General features: G+C 34.0%; 1 protein-coding gene across 1 annotated transcript in view; it reads left to right on the plus strand.

The window, feature by feature from the left end:
- LOC133178566 (E3 ubiquitin-protein ligase RNF213-like) overlaps positions 1–13,402 on the plus strand; it is a 92,771-nt gene that overhangs the window by 15,519 nt on the left and 63,850 nt on the right. Inside the window, exons 7-12 of the mRNA XM_061313280.1 lie at positions 1,572–1,790; positions 2,976–3,171; positions 6,074–6,141; positions 6,229–6,526; positions 7,462–7,566; positions 8,453–8,542. Of these exons, the coding sequence (XP_061169264.1) occupies positions 1,572–1,790; positions 2,976–3,171; positions 6,074–6,141; positions 6,229–6,526; positions 7,462–7,566; positions 8,453–8,542 (976 nt within the window). The remainder of the gene's footprint in view (positions 1–1,571; positions 1,791–2,975; positions 3,172–6,073; positions 6,142–6,228; positions 6,527–7,461; positions 7,567–8,452; positions 8,543–13,402) is intronic.

Genomic DNA, 13,402 nt, shown 5'->3' on the forward strand with positions numbered 1-13,402 from the left:
GATATTGCTGCAACAAAATAAAAAGGGGGTATCGGCCTTTGAATGAAAATTTTCAGAATATTTAAAACAAAAGATTATTCTAAAATAATTGGAGAAGGACCTTCTACCCTACTTGATACTCCGGACCAGCAAAAAATTGGGGAAAAAAAGAGCACGGCGATACAATTTGACGCTCCCGACGTCATTCGTATATATTTAGTGTGTAAAATGACGTTTTTCTTACCTGTGACAAAATGGCTACATCTATATTAATACTTGCATTTATTTCATGTAGATGATAACCGTAAAAATTATGTTATTATCTAATACAGTATGAAATGTTCTTTCAAGATACAGTAATGATTGGTATATATATGACATTTATTTATGTATATTTGATATGTAACTGAAACATATTAAGTAATAGTACAGCGACTCGTACGTGCATAACAAAATGGCTACACTTAACAAAGCATTACTAATATTAACGTATCAGCAGTTATATAACATGTATCAACATAACTAATTTTAGAAACATATGTACTTAAAGATTATTCATCAAAATTTATCTTTGTTTGGCATTTATTTCTAATACACATCGCCATGCGGGCTAATGTCAACTTTAGGAAACAATTTTTTCCTGTTGGACATTTTACTTACGCACTGTAGATTCAGCCCAAACTCATGAAATTGAGAAAATGATGCTAAAAATTCAACAATATCACAAAGAATGCATACATATTATTGTATTTCCTAAATGTTATTTAATTTAGAGGATTGGAAGTGGATCTTTTTATATTTTGTAGTTGCGCGAACAATAATTTATGTAACGTACGTTGGACACGGGGATTTCGCCGTAATAACCAATAATGAATAAAGCCATATCATAGCTAAAATATTTTTATATTATTAAAAAGAGAATTTTTAGAATAATTTATTACCTTGGATAAAATAATTAATTTCATTTTTAATTTCTGGTAACTTTATCATCTTGAAAATGCCAGTTTCTTATGACATCTAAAGAGTTAGATTTTATAGTACCAACGTCGTCGTCTCAAGCCAAGGTTTGGAGTCCGCTCAAAGCTCTCTCCTACCTGTGACTGTTTGATCACAAAAAGTATCGCAATCTTGAATATTTACGCCTCAATATTGTGACGTCATGTTCAGCCAATGACAATATTTGTTTCTATTGCAGTGGAAATCAACAGACATCAACACTCAGCAATAAACAATAATTGTTTCGTAAAATGTGATTTAGTATTGAAAGGTTGCGTCAAAGTTAATTTTTCGACTATGCTTTACTCACATTGGTCAAAATTTTAATAAGCTATGAAATATTCTCTTCTTATTCAACCACAGCCAGAATGGGAGAGGATGGTACCTGTTGGCTGTGGTTTGCATCAATGCAGAGACTGCAGTAAAGTTTTAAATTCGAAATATTTTCCTACCCCTTATTTGCTTTCAATTGGCTTTTATTTAGTAATTTTTCTTTCCCATTTTCTTTTTCATAGACATGAATAAAATCTAAAACGTGAAAAATAATTTAATGAGCAAGAAAATAAATTTTTAAATAAAAATAATTTCTTTTCCAGAATGTTGATTCAATCAATTGAAAGGCTTGTTGATAAATACAAGGATGCAGACAATCCAGTCTGGCTTTGTTGTGTACCATTGTATCATTTTGTGACCAAAAAGATACATAAACCCTTTGAAAGACTTCAACTTGCAAAGAACCACTCAGCAGAAGTTCCTAAATGGTGGGGGATAGATGGAATTGATGGAGCTTTTAATGTTGTGAAGAAGAAAAGATGGTATTTTTTATATGATATCATTTCTCTGCTTTTTAGCTCACCTGAGGCTCAAATGAGCTTCCTTGATGGAAAAGAGTCTTACATTTGTCAGTCCTGTCATCTGTAGTGTGCTGTCTGTAAACTACAATGAAGGGCATTGAAGTGCTAAAATTTTTCGTTTGAATGGAAAGTTTGTGTGTTTCTTATCGAGCGTCAATTGGTACATAATGACACGCCCATTTCTTTAGAAACGAGAAAGAAATATTCGTCGTAATGCTTTTAGGACATCCCACTTTCTGTGATAGCAACATCATTTACACTGAAATGGAGATTTTATAAAGTTAAAAGAGAGATTAGAGACTCCCCTCTTCTGTACAACAGGTATTGCAACGAATATATACATAATCATGAATTTATCATGTTTATTTGAGTTACCACAACACATGTATCGGTCGAACACGTGTTTACTCAGTGTTATGTAGATCGTCAATTTGATTGGCTATTATATTTATGGAATACCTGTTCTACAGGTAATCGAATGAACCATTTGACCGTTTTTTTCCTTTCTTAAGAAATGGGTGTGTCATTATATGACAATCAGTGTTCTAAAGAAAGCTCAAAACGTTCCATTCAAATGAAAAATTTTACCACTTCAATGCGCTTCATTGTAATATTTTCAACCTTTTCTATATAACCTCAGAGCTAATTTATACAAACTTGTAACAAAGCATTTTTGGGTGAAGGGGATGCAGATTTTTTCATATAAAGAACCTTGCCCTCATTCAAGGGGAGATAACTTAAGAAATAGGGCATTCATTTGAAGCATTTAAAATTGTATTGTCAAGAACCTCATGACCAGAAAAGACAAAACTTAAATAAATGCTTGTTTAGATAGTAGATGTGTGGATTTTAGTTTGATGATGTTATGACCCATTGAGTTAGGCTAGGTAGGATTCACAATATAGGGTCAACATTTTTCATGGGAATGAAGAGGAAAAATCTTCCAAAAATCTTTAATCCTAATGCAAAGCAGGGCCATGGTGACCAGGTAGGCATTGAGGCTCATTATTATTCTTTGATGGCATTGTTCAAGATGCATCGTTCAATGAGATTTTTTGTATATGAACAGTTTGAGATACATTTACAGTGCACAAATTTGTTTGAAATTATTCTTTGTAATATACTTGTATTTTTTTATGTCACTAGGAATGCCAAGGCCATATTAAGCTGTCTGTGTCCACTTTTTTCCATGGATTATTTGCTGCCGAGATCATTTGTGGCAGCATTGGATTATGACCAATTAAAAGATGTGGTGCCTTCAGAACTAATTCCTGTGGAAGTGACGTTAGCAGCAATTTATTTTTTTACTAAGTCACATAGAGTATCAACATACAAAGATGAGGTTAGTGTATAATATTTACCTTGTAAGGGACCATGCTATGCAGGCACCCTGTAGTGATCAGTTGATCTAACACTTCAACTGTCTGGATCCATATCTGTTCAGTTTACTTGTCAAGGCATATTTCCCATTCCCTTTGGCAAGTTTGGCTCAAACTTCACCCATAAAGCGGATACTTAAAAAGTCTTAAGGTCAGAATGCTTGTTAGTCCCCTACTAGTAAAATGGAAGGGAAATGTACTGGTAGGTTTCCTCTTTGTTTTTCCGTCTGTCTGTCTAGCTGTATGTCTGTCAGTCTGTCCCACTTGGTTTTCCGCACTTTTTCTAAACATTAGCAGACATTGAGCTGATTGTTCTGTATGTGAGTCTACCTTGATGAATTGCATTTCATTCAGCTTCATGATTTTTGATGAAATTACAGCCTTTTTAATTTTCAAAGGGATTAATATTACTCTTTGTTGTAGGGGACTAGTATTACTCATGCAATACATCACTATACTTGTTTTCAAAGACACAGTTCAAGATGTGAAATATTTATGTAATACTTTGAACATTGTAGTAATTATCACAGATGAAATGTTTTACAATAATTATTAAATTTGAGCACATGTTTTTTAGCTCACCTGAGCCAAAGGCTCAAGTGAGCTTTTCTGATCAAAATTTGTCCGTTGTCTGTCGTCGTTGGCATTGTCGTCGTTGTCGTTGGCATAAACTTTTCACAATTTCAACTTCTTCTCCAGAACCACTCGGCCAATTTCAACCAAACTTGCCCAAAGCATCCTTGGGTGAAGGGGGTTCAAGTTTGTTCAAATGAAGGGCCACGCAATCTTCCATGGGGAGATAATTAAGAATTGGTGAAAATTTGGTGTCATCTTTTAAAAATCTTCTTCTCAAGAACCATTGAGTCAGAAAAGTTTATACTTATGTGAAACCTTCATTACATAGTGTAGATTTAAGTTTGTTCAAATCATGACCCCTGGGGGTAGGATGGGGCCACAATGGGGGATCAAAGTTTTACATAAGAATATATAGGGAAAATCTTTAAAAATCTTCTTCTCAAGAACAACAAAGCTACAATTAGTCATATTGATGTGGAATCATCCTCAGGTAGTGTAGATTCAAATTTGTTCAGATCATAACCCCCCAGGGGTAGGTTCGGGCCACAATGGGGGATCAAAGTTTTACATAGGAATATATAGGGAACATCTTTAAAAATCTTCTTCTCAAGAACAACAAAGCTACAATTAGTCATATTGATATTGAATCATCCTCAGGTAGTGTAGATTCAAATTTGTTCAAATCATGACCCCTGGGGGTAGGGTGGGGCTACAATGGGGGATCAAATTTTTACATAGGAATATATAGGAAAATTCTTTAAAAATCTTCTTCTCAAGAACAACAAAGCCACAATTAGTCATATTGATATGGAATCATCCTCAGGTAGTGTAGATTCAAGTTTTTTCAAATCATGACCCCTGGGGGTAGGTTCGGGCCACAATGAGGGATCAAAGTTTTACATAGGAATATATAGAAAAAAAATCTTCTTCTCAAGAACAACAGAGTCACATTTAGTCATATTGATATGGAATCATCCTCAGGTTGTGTAGATTCAAGTTTGTTCAAATCATTACCTCAGGGGTAGGGTGGGGCCACAATGGGGGATCAAAGTTTTACATTGGAATATATAGGGAACATTTTTAAAAATCTTCTTCTCAAGAACAACAAAGCTACAATTAGTCATATTGATATTGAATCATCCTTAAGTAGTGTAGATTCAAATTTGTTCAAATCATGACCCCTGGGGGTAGGGTGGGGCTACAATGGGGGATCAAATTTTTACATAGGAATATATAGGAAAATTCTTTAAAAATCTTCTTCTCAAGAACAACAAAGCCACAATTAGTCATATTGATATGGAATCATCCTCAAGTAGTGTAGATTCAAGTTTTTTCAAATCATGACCCCTGGGGGTAGGGTGGGGCCACAATGAGGGATAAGAGTTTTACATAGGAATATATAGAAAAAAAATCTTCTTCTCAAGAACAACAGAGTCACATTTAGTCATATTGATATGGAATCATCCTCAGGTTGTGTAGATTCAAGTTGGTTCAAATCATTACCTAAGGGGTAGGGTGGGGCCACAATGGGGGATCAAAGTTTTACATTGGAATATATAGGGAAAATCTTTAAAAATCTTCTTCTCAAGAACAACAAAGCCACAAATGGTTATAATGATATGGAATCATCTTCAAGTAGTGTAGATTCAAATTTGTTCAAATCATGACCCCGGGGTAGGATTGGGCTACAATGGGGGATCAAATATTTACATAGGAATATATAGGAAAATTCTTTAAAAATCTTCTTTTTAAGAACAACTAAGCCACAGTTAGTCATATTGATTTGGAATCATCCCCAAATATTGTAGATTCAAGCTTGTTCAAGGCATCCTCCAGTAGTAGGGTGGGGCCACAATGGGGGATCAAAGTTTTACAAAAGAACATTTACAGGAAATATCTTTAAAAATCTTCAATATCAAGAACAACAAAGCCATGATCAGTCATATTGATATGGAAGCATTCTCAGGTAGTGTACATGCCAGTTTGTTCAAATCATGACACCCCCCCCCCCCCTCCCCAGGGTAGGGTGTTCACATATTTAAAATTTTGTTTTAAAGAACAGCAAAATCATGATTAGTTATGTGAAGATAGAAGCATCCTCAGAAGATTTATATTCAATTTCATTCAAAACATGGCACCTTGAGGTAGGGTATGCCTAGAACATACGATCAAAATTTATATATGAATATATAGGAGAAATATAGGAGAAGAAATCTGCTGATGAAGAACAGCAGAGCCATATTGACTCAGGTGAGCGTTGTGGCCCATGGGCCTCTTGTTTTTCTTCAGGTTTTAAAGGTTTGTTATGATACTACTGAAAGACAAATTAAACAACAGTATGCAGAGAATGCTGAAGTGTGAGTATATATTTATAATGAATTTACAGTGGTAACTGCATATGAATAACTATTCATTATTGTGTTCATTTCGAAATTGGTTTTCAGGACTGAGGACATGTTAAACCATGCATGGATGTCTTACCACATTGCTGCTGATCTTTTTGAAGCTGTTCTATACGAGTTCAAATACAAAAACGGGTTATGTGTCAGAACATTCTCAATCTTTGCTTTGGCTGTAACATTGTTCGATTTTCTCATTCATAAAAGAGGGAGTGGGGAAGGAATAAGTACACAACACAAAAGTCTGACTTCCCATCTAACAGTGCTTCATAAGCAAAGAGATGCCTTGATTCATTGGTTGAAGCAACAAGCGATTTATGCAGACACCAAGAATTATTTCAGGGTATTGATATTTATTTTAAAAATAGACATACATATAGTTTTGTTTGATTCACATTTTCTTGTTTTTGCTTTAAAATATTAGAAGAGATTTCAGTGTAGCTGCAATAAGGAAGCTCTCTTCAATTCTCTTTTGAGAGAGAGAGGGCTACAACTCCTTAGGATCTCTGTAATGGTGCAGGTTGCAAGAGTGATTCATTCCCATAAAGATTTTGGATAAAATCATAAGTGACTATTTCATTAACATGCTTTAGCTGAACTCAAAAAGTATAGTTATGTAATATTTAAATGATGAAAAGTCATATATTAATGGTAATGTTATTTTTCATGTATTATGATTGCATTTTGAATTTATTTGCCATATTTTAGGGACCATGATAGATTTTATTGTCAAAGCTAGTGAGAATTCAGCTGGGGAGCAGATCTTGTAAATATTAATACAGAAATCTTTTAGTTTAACGTGTTTAAGGATAAATATTGCTGTTAAAGAAAAAAAATCCATCTTGAATGTTTTATTAAGTGCATGTACATCACACAACACCTGTCATGGCTGCTGAAGCAGATGACTGTAAACATGCAGATGTTTTTTTACTTTGTGTTGGTATATAAAGGGCTAGGTTATTGATGATGGATAAAAATTTCATCTTTTTCAAAGGAAGTAAAATCCAAAAACTTTATTTTGCCTGAAGTCGTCCAAATTAAAAAAAATATTTTTGCAATGTTACGGAGATCCTATGGAATTGTAAACCTCTCCCAAAAAACACCTAAGAGTGCTGAATTCAATTTCAATTGGTTGTTTAACTTTGGATTTTTTGTAAAGTGTTAATCATAAATTATTTTTTCAGAAATTTAAAAGTAAACTTTAAGGTTGAAAATGAAATTGCATAAACTTATTTAGTATGAAATAAGAAGCCATTTGGTTGATTTATATTTATGCAGACTTGGTCCTGGGTTTTCAAAATTGATCTCAAGGATGGAGAAATCAAAACTTTAATATTTTCTGAAGTGAAGCGTGCTCTTAAACATGACCTTTCCATAAGACCAGTAAGTATAATATGCATGTAAAAAAAAATTCTTTTAGAAAAACTTTGATAAGTAATGAAATCAAGTTTTAGCTCACCTTGACGAAGTAGAGATGAGCTTATGCTATACCTCTGGTGTTGGTGTCAGTGTCCAGGATAAAGTTTTTGGAGCAAGTCCATTCCTGAATAACAATAAGCCCTACCTGGACCAAACTAGCATGGATGATGCATATAGGGATGGAACACTACCAAACTTGCTTCAGATACTGGATCTGGCCTACATTTACCAGATGAGTGACCAGGTTAAAGTTTTTGGAGCAGGTCCATTCCCAAATAACAGCCCTACCTGGTCCAAACCTGCATGGATGATGCATTAGGGATAGACACTACCAGATGCTGGATCTGATGTACATTTTCCATATGAGTGAATATTAGACCTACCTGAACCCATTAGCATGGATGATACGTCAAGGGATGGACACTACCAGACCTGCTTTGGATGCGATCTGACCTACATTTTCTGGATCAGTTTAAAGTTTTAGGAGCAAGTCCATTCCAAAGTAACTGTAAGCCTAGCCAGAACCAAACTTGCATGAATGATGCATCTAAGGATGGACACTACCAGACTTGGTTTGGATGCTGGATCTGACCTACATTTTCTGGATGAGTAAAAGGTTAAAATTTTAAAAGATGGTCCATTCCCAAGTAACTATTAGTCCTACTTAAACCAAACTAGTCTTGCATTGATATTGATCTCGGGGTGCGTACTAGCTAGAAAAAATTTGGTGTGAAATTTAAGCTTAAAGATAACACTTGTCAAGATGAGCTTCATAATCTTTGGTTACCTTTGTTTTTAAATTTAAAGAAAGAATACATATTTTGAAATTTTAATGCTTGTAATCTGTTAGGTTGAAGCTGACCGCTTGTTTGACATTTATTGTTCTGATGAAGAATATGCTACGGAAGTGCAAGATGTGCTGACAGAAGTTGCATTGAAGGTAAAAACTTGTCTCTGCTTGCCGAGTTTTAAGTTTTTATGTGTCTCATTTTCATAAGCACATTTAGGATAAAGTATTCTTGACATAAATGAAACAGAAGTCAATTAAACAATTCAACATGAGATAACATGTCTCATTTGTATAGTAGTATCACATTCTGTTAAAGCTAGAGAACCATAAGTAGCATTCTGAGTACACACTTCCTTTGTATGAGAAATACAGGGCAGGACTTAAGGCAAGAGCAATAGTTCAAACTATGTCCACCCTTGTATTTTTTTTATTCCATAGGAAACAAGTCATGATCTTTCCAATGACCTCAGTATGTTGCGGGTTCTTCCCTAATGTTTTCCAAATAATAAAAACTCAAAACGTTTTCACATTTATCTAGTTAATTGATGGTACATAATATTCTGGCTCTCGTCCGTCCACTTCACAACGGTGAATTTCTACATTACACCATACTCCGTACACTGTGCACCATACACTGTACACCATATACCATACAAAGTAGAATGTGGGACGGGACCTGCATGACACAACAATAATAAACATATTAAGTTACACATTTATACACAAAGCTACATACAAGTTATGACCCACATAACCCACCATACACAATAATGGGACAATAATGTGGTGAACATCACAGCGCTGCATTACAGAACTTGTATTAAATGCTTTACCCAATAATTACATTATTTTACATGTAACTTAAACGTACACACAGTAACTTTACTTACATAGTTACTTTACTGTTTAGAATCATAATGAAACTAAATACTGAAATACTAGAGCCGATATTATCAATTAATTAATACTACTCACTATAATATTTATAGAACATACAGACTATACAAACGAATGAACATTCAAACAAAACTAACTAAAATTAAAATACGTTGAAATAACAATTAGTTATCCCAGGACCGTAAAATTAACAAAACAGAGAAGAAAATGTACATTAAACATGTTACTCACCTCAGAAGTCAGTGTCTGTAACTATACTTAGTAATACTTTAACTTTACAAAACGTTGCGAGTAAAAGAGTTAATTGGTCATTCAGAGCCCGTGCAGCTATGTGTCCGAAAGCCGGTTTTAAGAAGGGCGGAAGCCTAAACTCAGGTGAATAAATACAGGTAGTGGAGAGGTACCATAAAGGGTATTCGAATAAGAGGTCCAGAATAGGATAACTGAAAGATACTACGGAACAAAGTTAGCTCAATAATTACAATAAATTTAAAATACTTTACAAGACAAATAAACTATACAACACCGTAAATGTGACACAGTAATTACACACCAGCACATGGGTATACTATAGATCACTTAATTTTAGCAATACCTTATTTTTGTGAGATTGTTGTTATACCCCCCGCAAACGAAGTTTAGGGGGGGTATATTGGAATCAGCTTGTCCGTCTGTCTGTCTGTCTGTAGACAAGATTTTGTCCGGACCATTTCTTGGAAACTGTTGCAAGGGTTTGTCTGAAAATTTGTACACTTATTATTCGCCATATGAAGGTGTGCACCTGGTATTTTCATCATGATTGGATAATTTTTTTGCATTTTACAGGTGTTTTTTTTTCAATTGTATTATGTGGTTTTGTCCGGATCTGTTCCCAGAGACTATTGCATAGATTTGTATGAAAATTTGTACACTTATTATTTACAATATGAAGATGTGCACCTGGTATTTTCAACATTATTTGATGATTTTTCTGCATTTTACAGGTGTTTTTTTTTTTTCATTTTTATTGACTTAGTCATTTCGGGTTCATGTCTAAGGTTTGAGACATAGAATCTAGAACATCTGTACAAAAATGTGAAAGCTTAAAACTACTCATTAGAACTAAAAAAAAAATCACAAAGTATTAAAAACACTTTTTACATTACACAGCAGATAGTGTAAATCCATATGTCACTTGGGAGTAATGAGTGGACATGCATCCAGTTAAAGATTAATTAATGAGTTCAGTGTGGGAAGCTGTTAGGGAATCTCTGATCAAGCAGGTCTTATCTATATCTCCTGGGAATTGGGCAGAAAGAAATAAAGATCTCTGTTGTCTAAGTCTCTTAATTGTAATTTATGTCTGTCAAAATACATAGTTACTGGAACCAGCCATTTATTTTTAAAATGAGTTTGATATAAAAGGTATTAAGATCAATTTGATTTTGTATAATTAATTATGATATTTTTTTTTCAACAATTAATTTGCAGAGTGTCATGTCTCACAAAGATGACAGATAGTTGCAAACTATTTTTTCAATGTCATAAAAAACACTTATTATTAGTATTGATGTTTTATTAGGCTGCACCTTAGTTTCATTCATTAAAAAATATAATGAGTAATTAAATTTTCACTCAAATGTTTAAGCAAATTGTGAACACCTCTCACATCTAGAAAACATTAGTGATTTGGTACCATCTCTGAAAAACCCAGCAGGGGGTATTTGTCCCTTTTAGACAGTTCTAGTTTGGTATTTATAAGAAAAACAAACAAATTTTTCATGGTTTCTGGTTATTGCTATATATAATCTTCAGTAGTAGAATTATAAATATGCAAGAAATCAATGAAATTTACGCGAGCAGATGGTTTCCCGTAATTACATGAAAATAAAGTTCTCACAACTAAAAAGTGATTACTTCTCAGTTAATCAGATGTTTCTGCAAGAATATTGATCACATTAGTGAAGCTTTAGTCATTGTTTAAATGCAGAGTATGGTGGACTTGAAGGTAACTGACAATTTCACTTTTAATAATTATGTCTTCCAGGGGGAGACTTTTTTTGGTCGATTTTTTCTTCTAGATCTTCTTCATCCAAATTTTGCCTGGGCCTTAACTTAAATACATTTGACATTAAGACTTCAAACTTAGAACATAGAAAGATGACATGGAGGAGGAGTGCACACTTCCAAAATTTTTGACCTTGACCTATTTATAAGGTCAAGATCAATCTTTTACATCAAAATAGAGTCCAGGCCATAACTTGCATACATGTGATATGTACCAGCTGTACGCAAAATGTACAGTTTTTCGAGCCCATTTATCATGTACCGGCGGGACACCAAAATTCACGGAATATGAAAATTTGTACAGTATTTTGAATTTCTCACTAAATGCCGCCATTTTCCTCTCATTCTCGCTCGCGAGACACTGGAAAACGTCATCTGTGTTTGACACTTGACCTTCTGATAATTGTGTAGTGTACACAAACCATCACGTGCGAAGGTGTGAACTGCCAATTGGGATAATTATCTTGCTATAAATCCGTATCAAATACCCCTTTAGGTAGCTTTATTTTTTAAGGGGTACTTAATTACTGTTAATGTTTCGTATACGTAACTTGATTGAAAAAAATTAAGCCAACTTCTAAAGTTGATATACATGACTTAATATACGTGAATCTGACCCAGATCTTCGTAGGTATAAAATATACGATGTTTATTACAATGATTACGCTGGAATTTCAGAAGAATTTAAGCGATATTTTATACCATTTTTTGTACCGTTTTTTGATAGGCAGTGTACAGTTTTTTCACCCAAATTCCAGTTTTTTTATGGCTCCTGTACAGTTTTGTGGTCCTTGACTTATCACATGTATGAACTTGAGATCCCTTTGATTTGGACTTCAAACTTGTAGCATAGAAAGAAGACATTGATACATGTACAAGATGCAATTCATCAGAATTTTGATCTTGACCCTTTTCTCCCTTCAAGGTCAAATAGAGAAAAAACTTAATGAGACCATAACTTGAGAACCCTTTGCCTTTAAGACTTCAAAATTGGAACATGCAGAGGTGGCATGGAGGAGGGGTGCATGCCATCAAAATTTTTGACCTTGTTTCAATTATTATAAGGTCAAGGTCAATCTTTTACATCAAAATAAAGTCCAGGCCATAGCTTGAATACCCTTTGATATTTGGACTTCAAACTTGTAACATAGAAAGAAGACATTGATACAAGATGCACACACCAAAATGTTGACCTTGACCCCTTTCTTCCTTCAAGGTCAAATAGAGAAAAAACTTGATAAGGGCATAACTAAAGAATCCTTTGTTATAAAGACTTCAAACTTGGAACATGCAAAGGTGGTATGAAGGAGGGATGCACGCTACCAAACTTTTTGACCTTGATTCAATTTATAAGGTCAAGGTCGATCTTTTACATCAAAAAAGAGTCCAAGCCATAACCTGAGAACCCTTTGATTTTAGGACTTCAAACTTTGAACATAGTAAGAAGACATTGATACAAGATGCACTGCACTAAAATTTGACCTTGACCCCTTTCTTCCTTCAAGGTCAAATTGAGAAAACACGACTAGACCATAACTTGAGAACCCTTTGACATTAAGACTTCAAACTTGGAACATGGAGAGGTGGTATAGAAGAAGGGTAAATGCCAACTTTTTTTTTCAGCAGAGATGCACTGCATTATTACTTTTGACCCTGATCATATTATTGCACTCGTTAGTGTTGGTAAAGAAATTTTTTGTTAAAAAAAAATTACAATATCCACTAGTTACATGTATATTGTTTATTTGTTTAATAATATGACATTGTTTTCCTTTATATGTCTACTTTGATTAAGTTTTGATTTACCTTCATTTGTACTTGTTTTGCTTTGTGTGGACTATTATGATTTATTCTGCTGATTTAGTCCAAAACATTTTAATACACTAAAATGAAGTTAGAATTGTATTTAGGGTAAAAATATTTCAGAGAGAATGTATATTGGAATATAAACAGGAATATGTCCAGTTATAATGGAAGATGAAAAAACTGTCCACAAAAAAAAGAACATACATTTTTTTGCAAAAGGGCAAAGGGGCACCAAAGCCAAGGGGATTTAACTGTTCATGA

Source organism: Saccostrea echinata, unplaced genomic scaffold (genome assembly GCF_033153115.1).
Source record: "Saccostrea echinata isolate AGI-Se365-2 ecotype Australia unplaced genomic scaffold, CSIRO_AGI_Sech_v1 ptg000003l, whole genome shotgun sequence".
Lineage (NCBI taxonomy): Eukaryota > Metazoa > Mollusca > Bivalvia > Ostreida > Ostreidae > Saccostrea > Saccostrea echinata.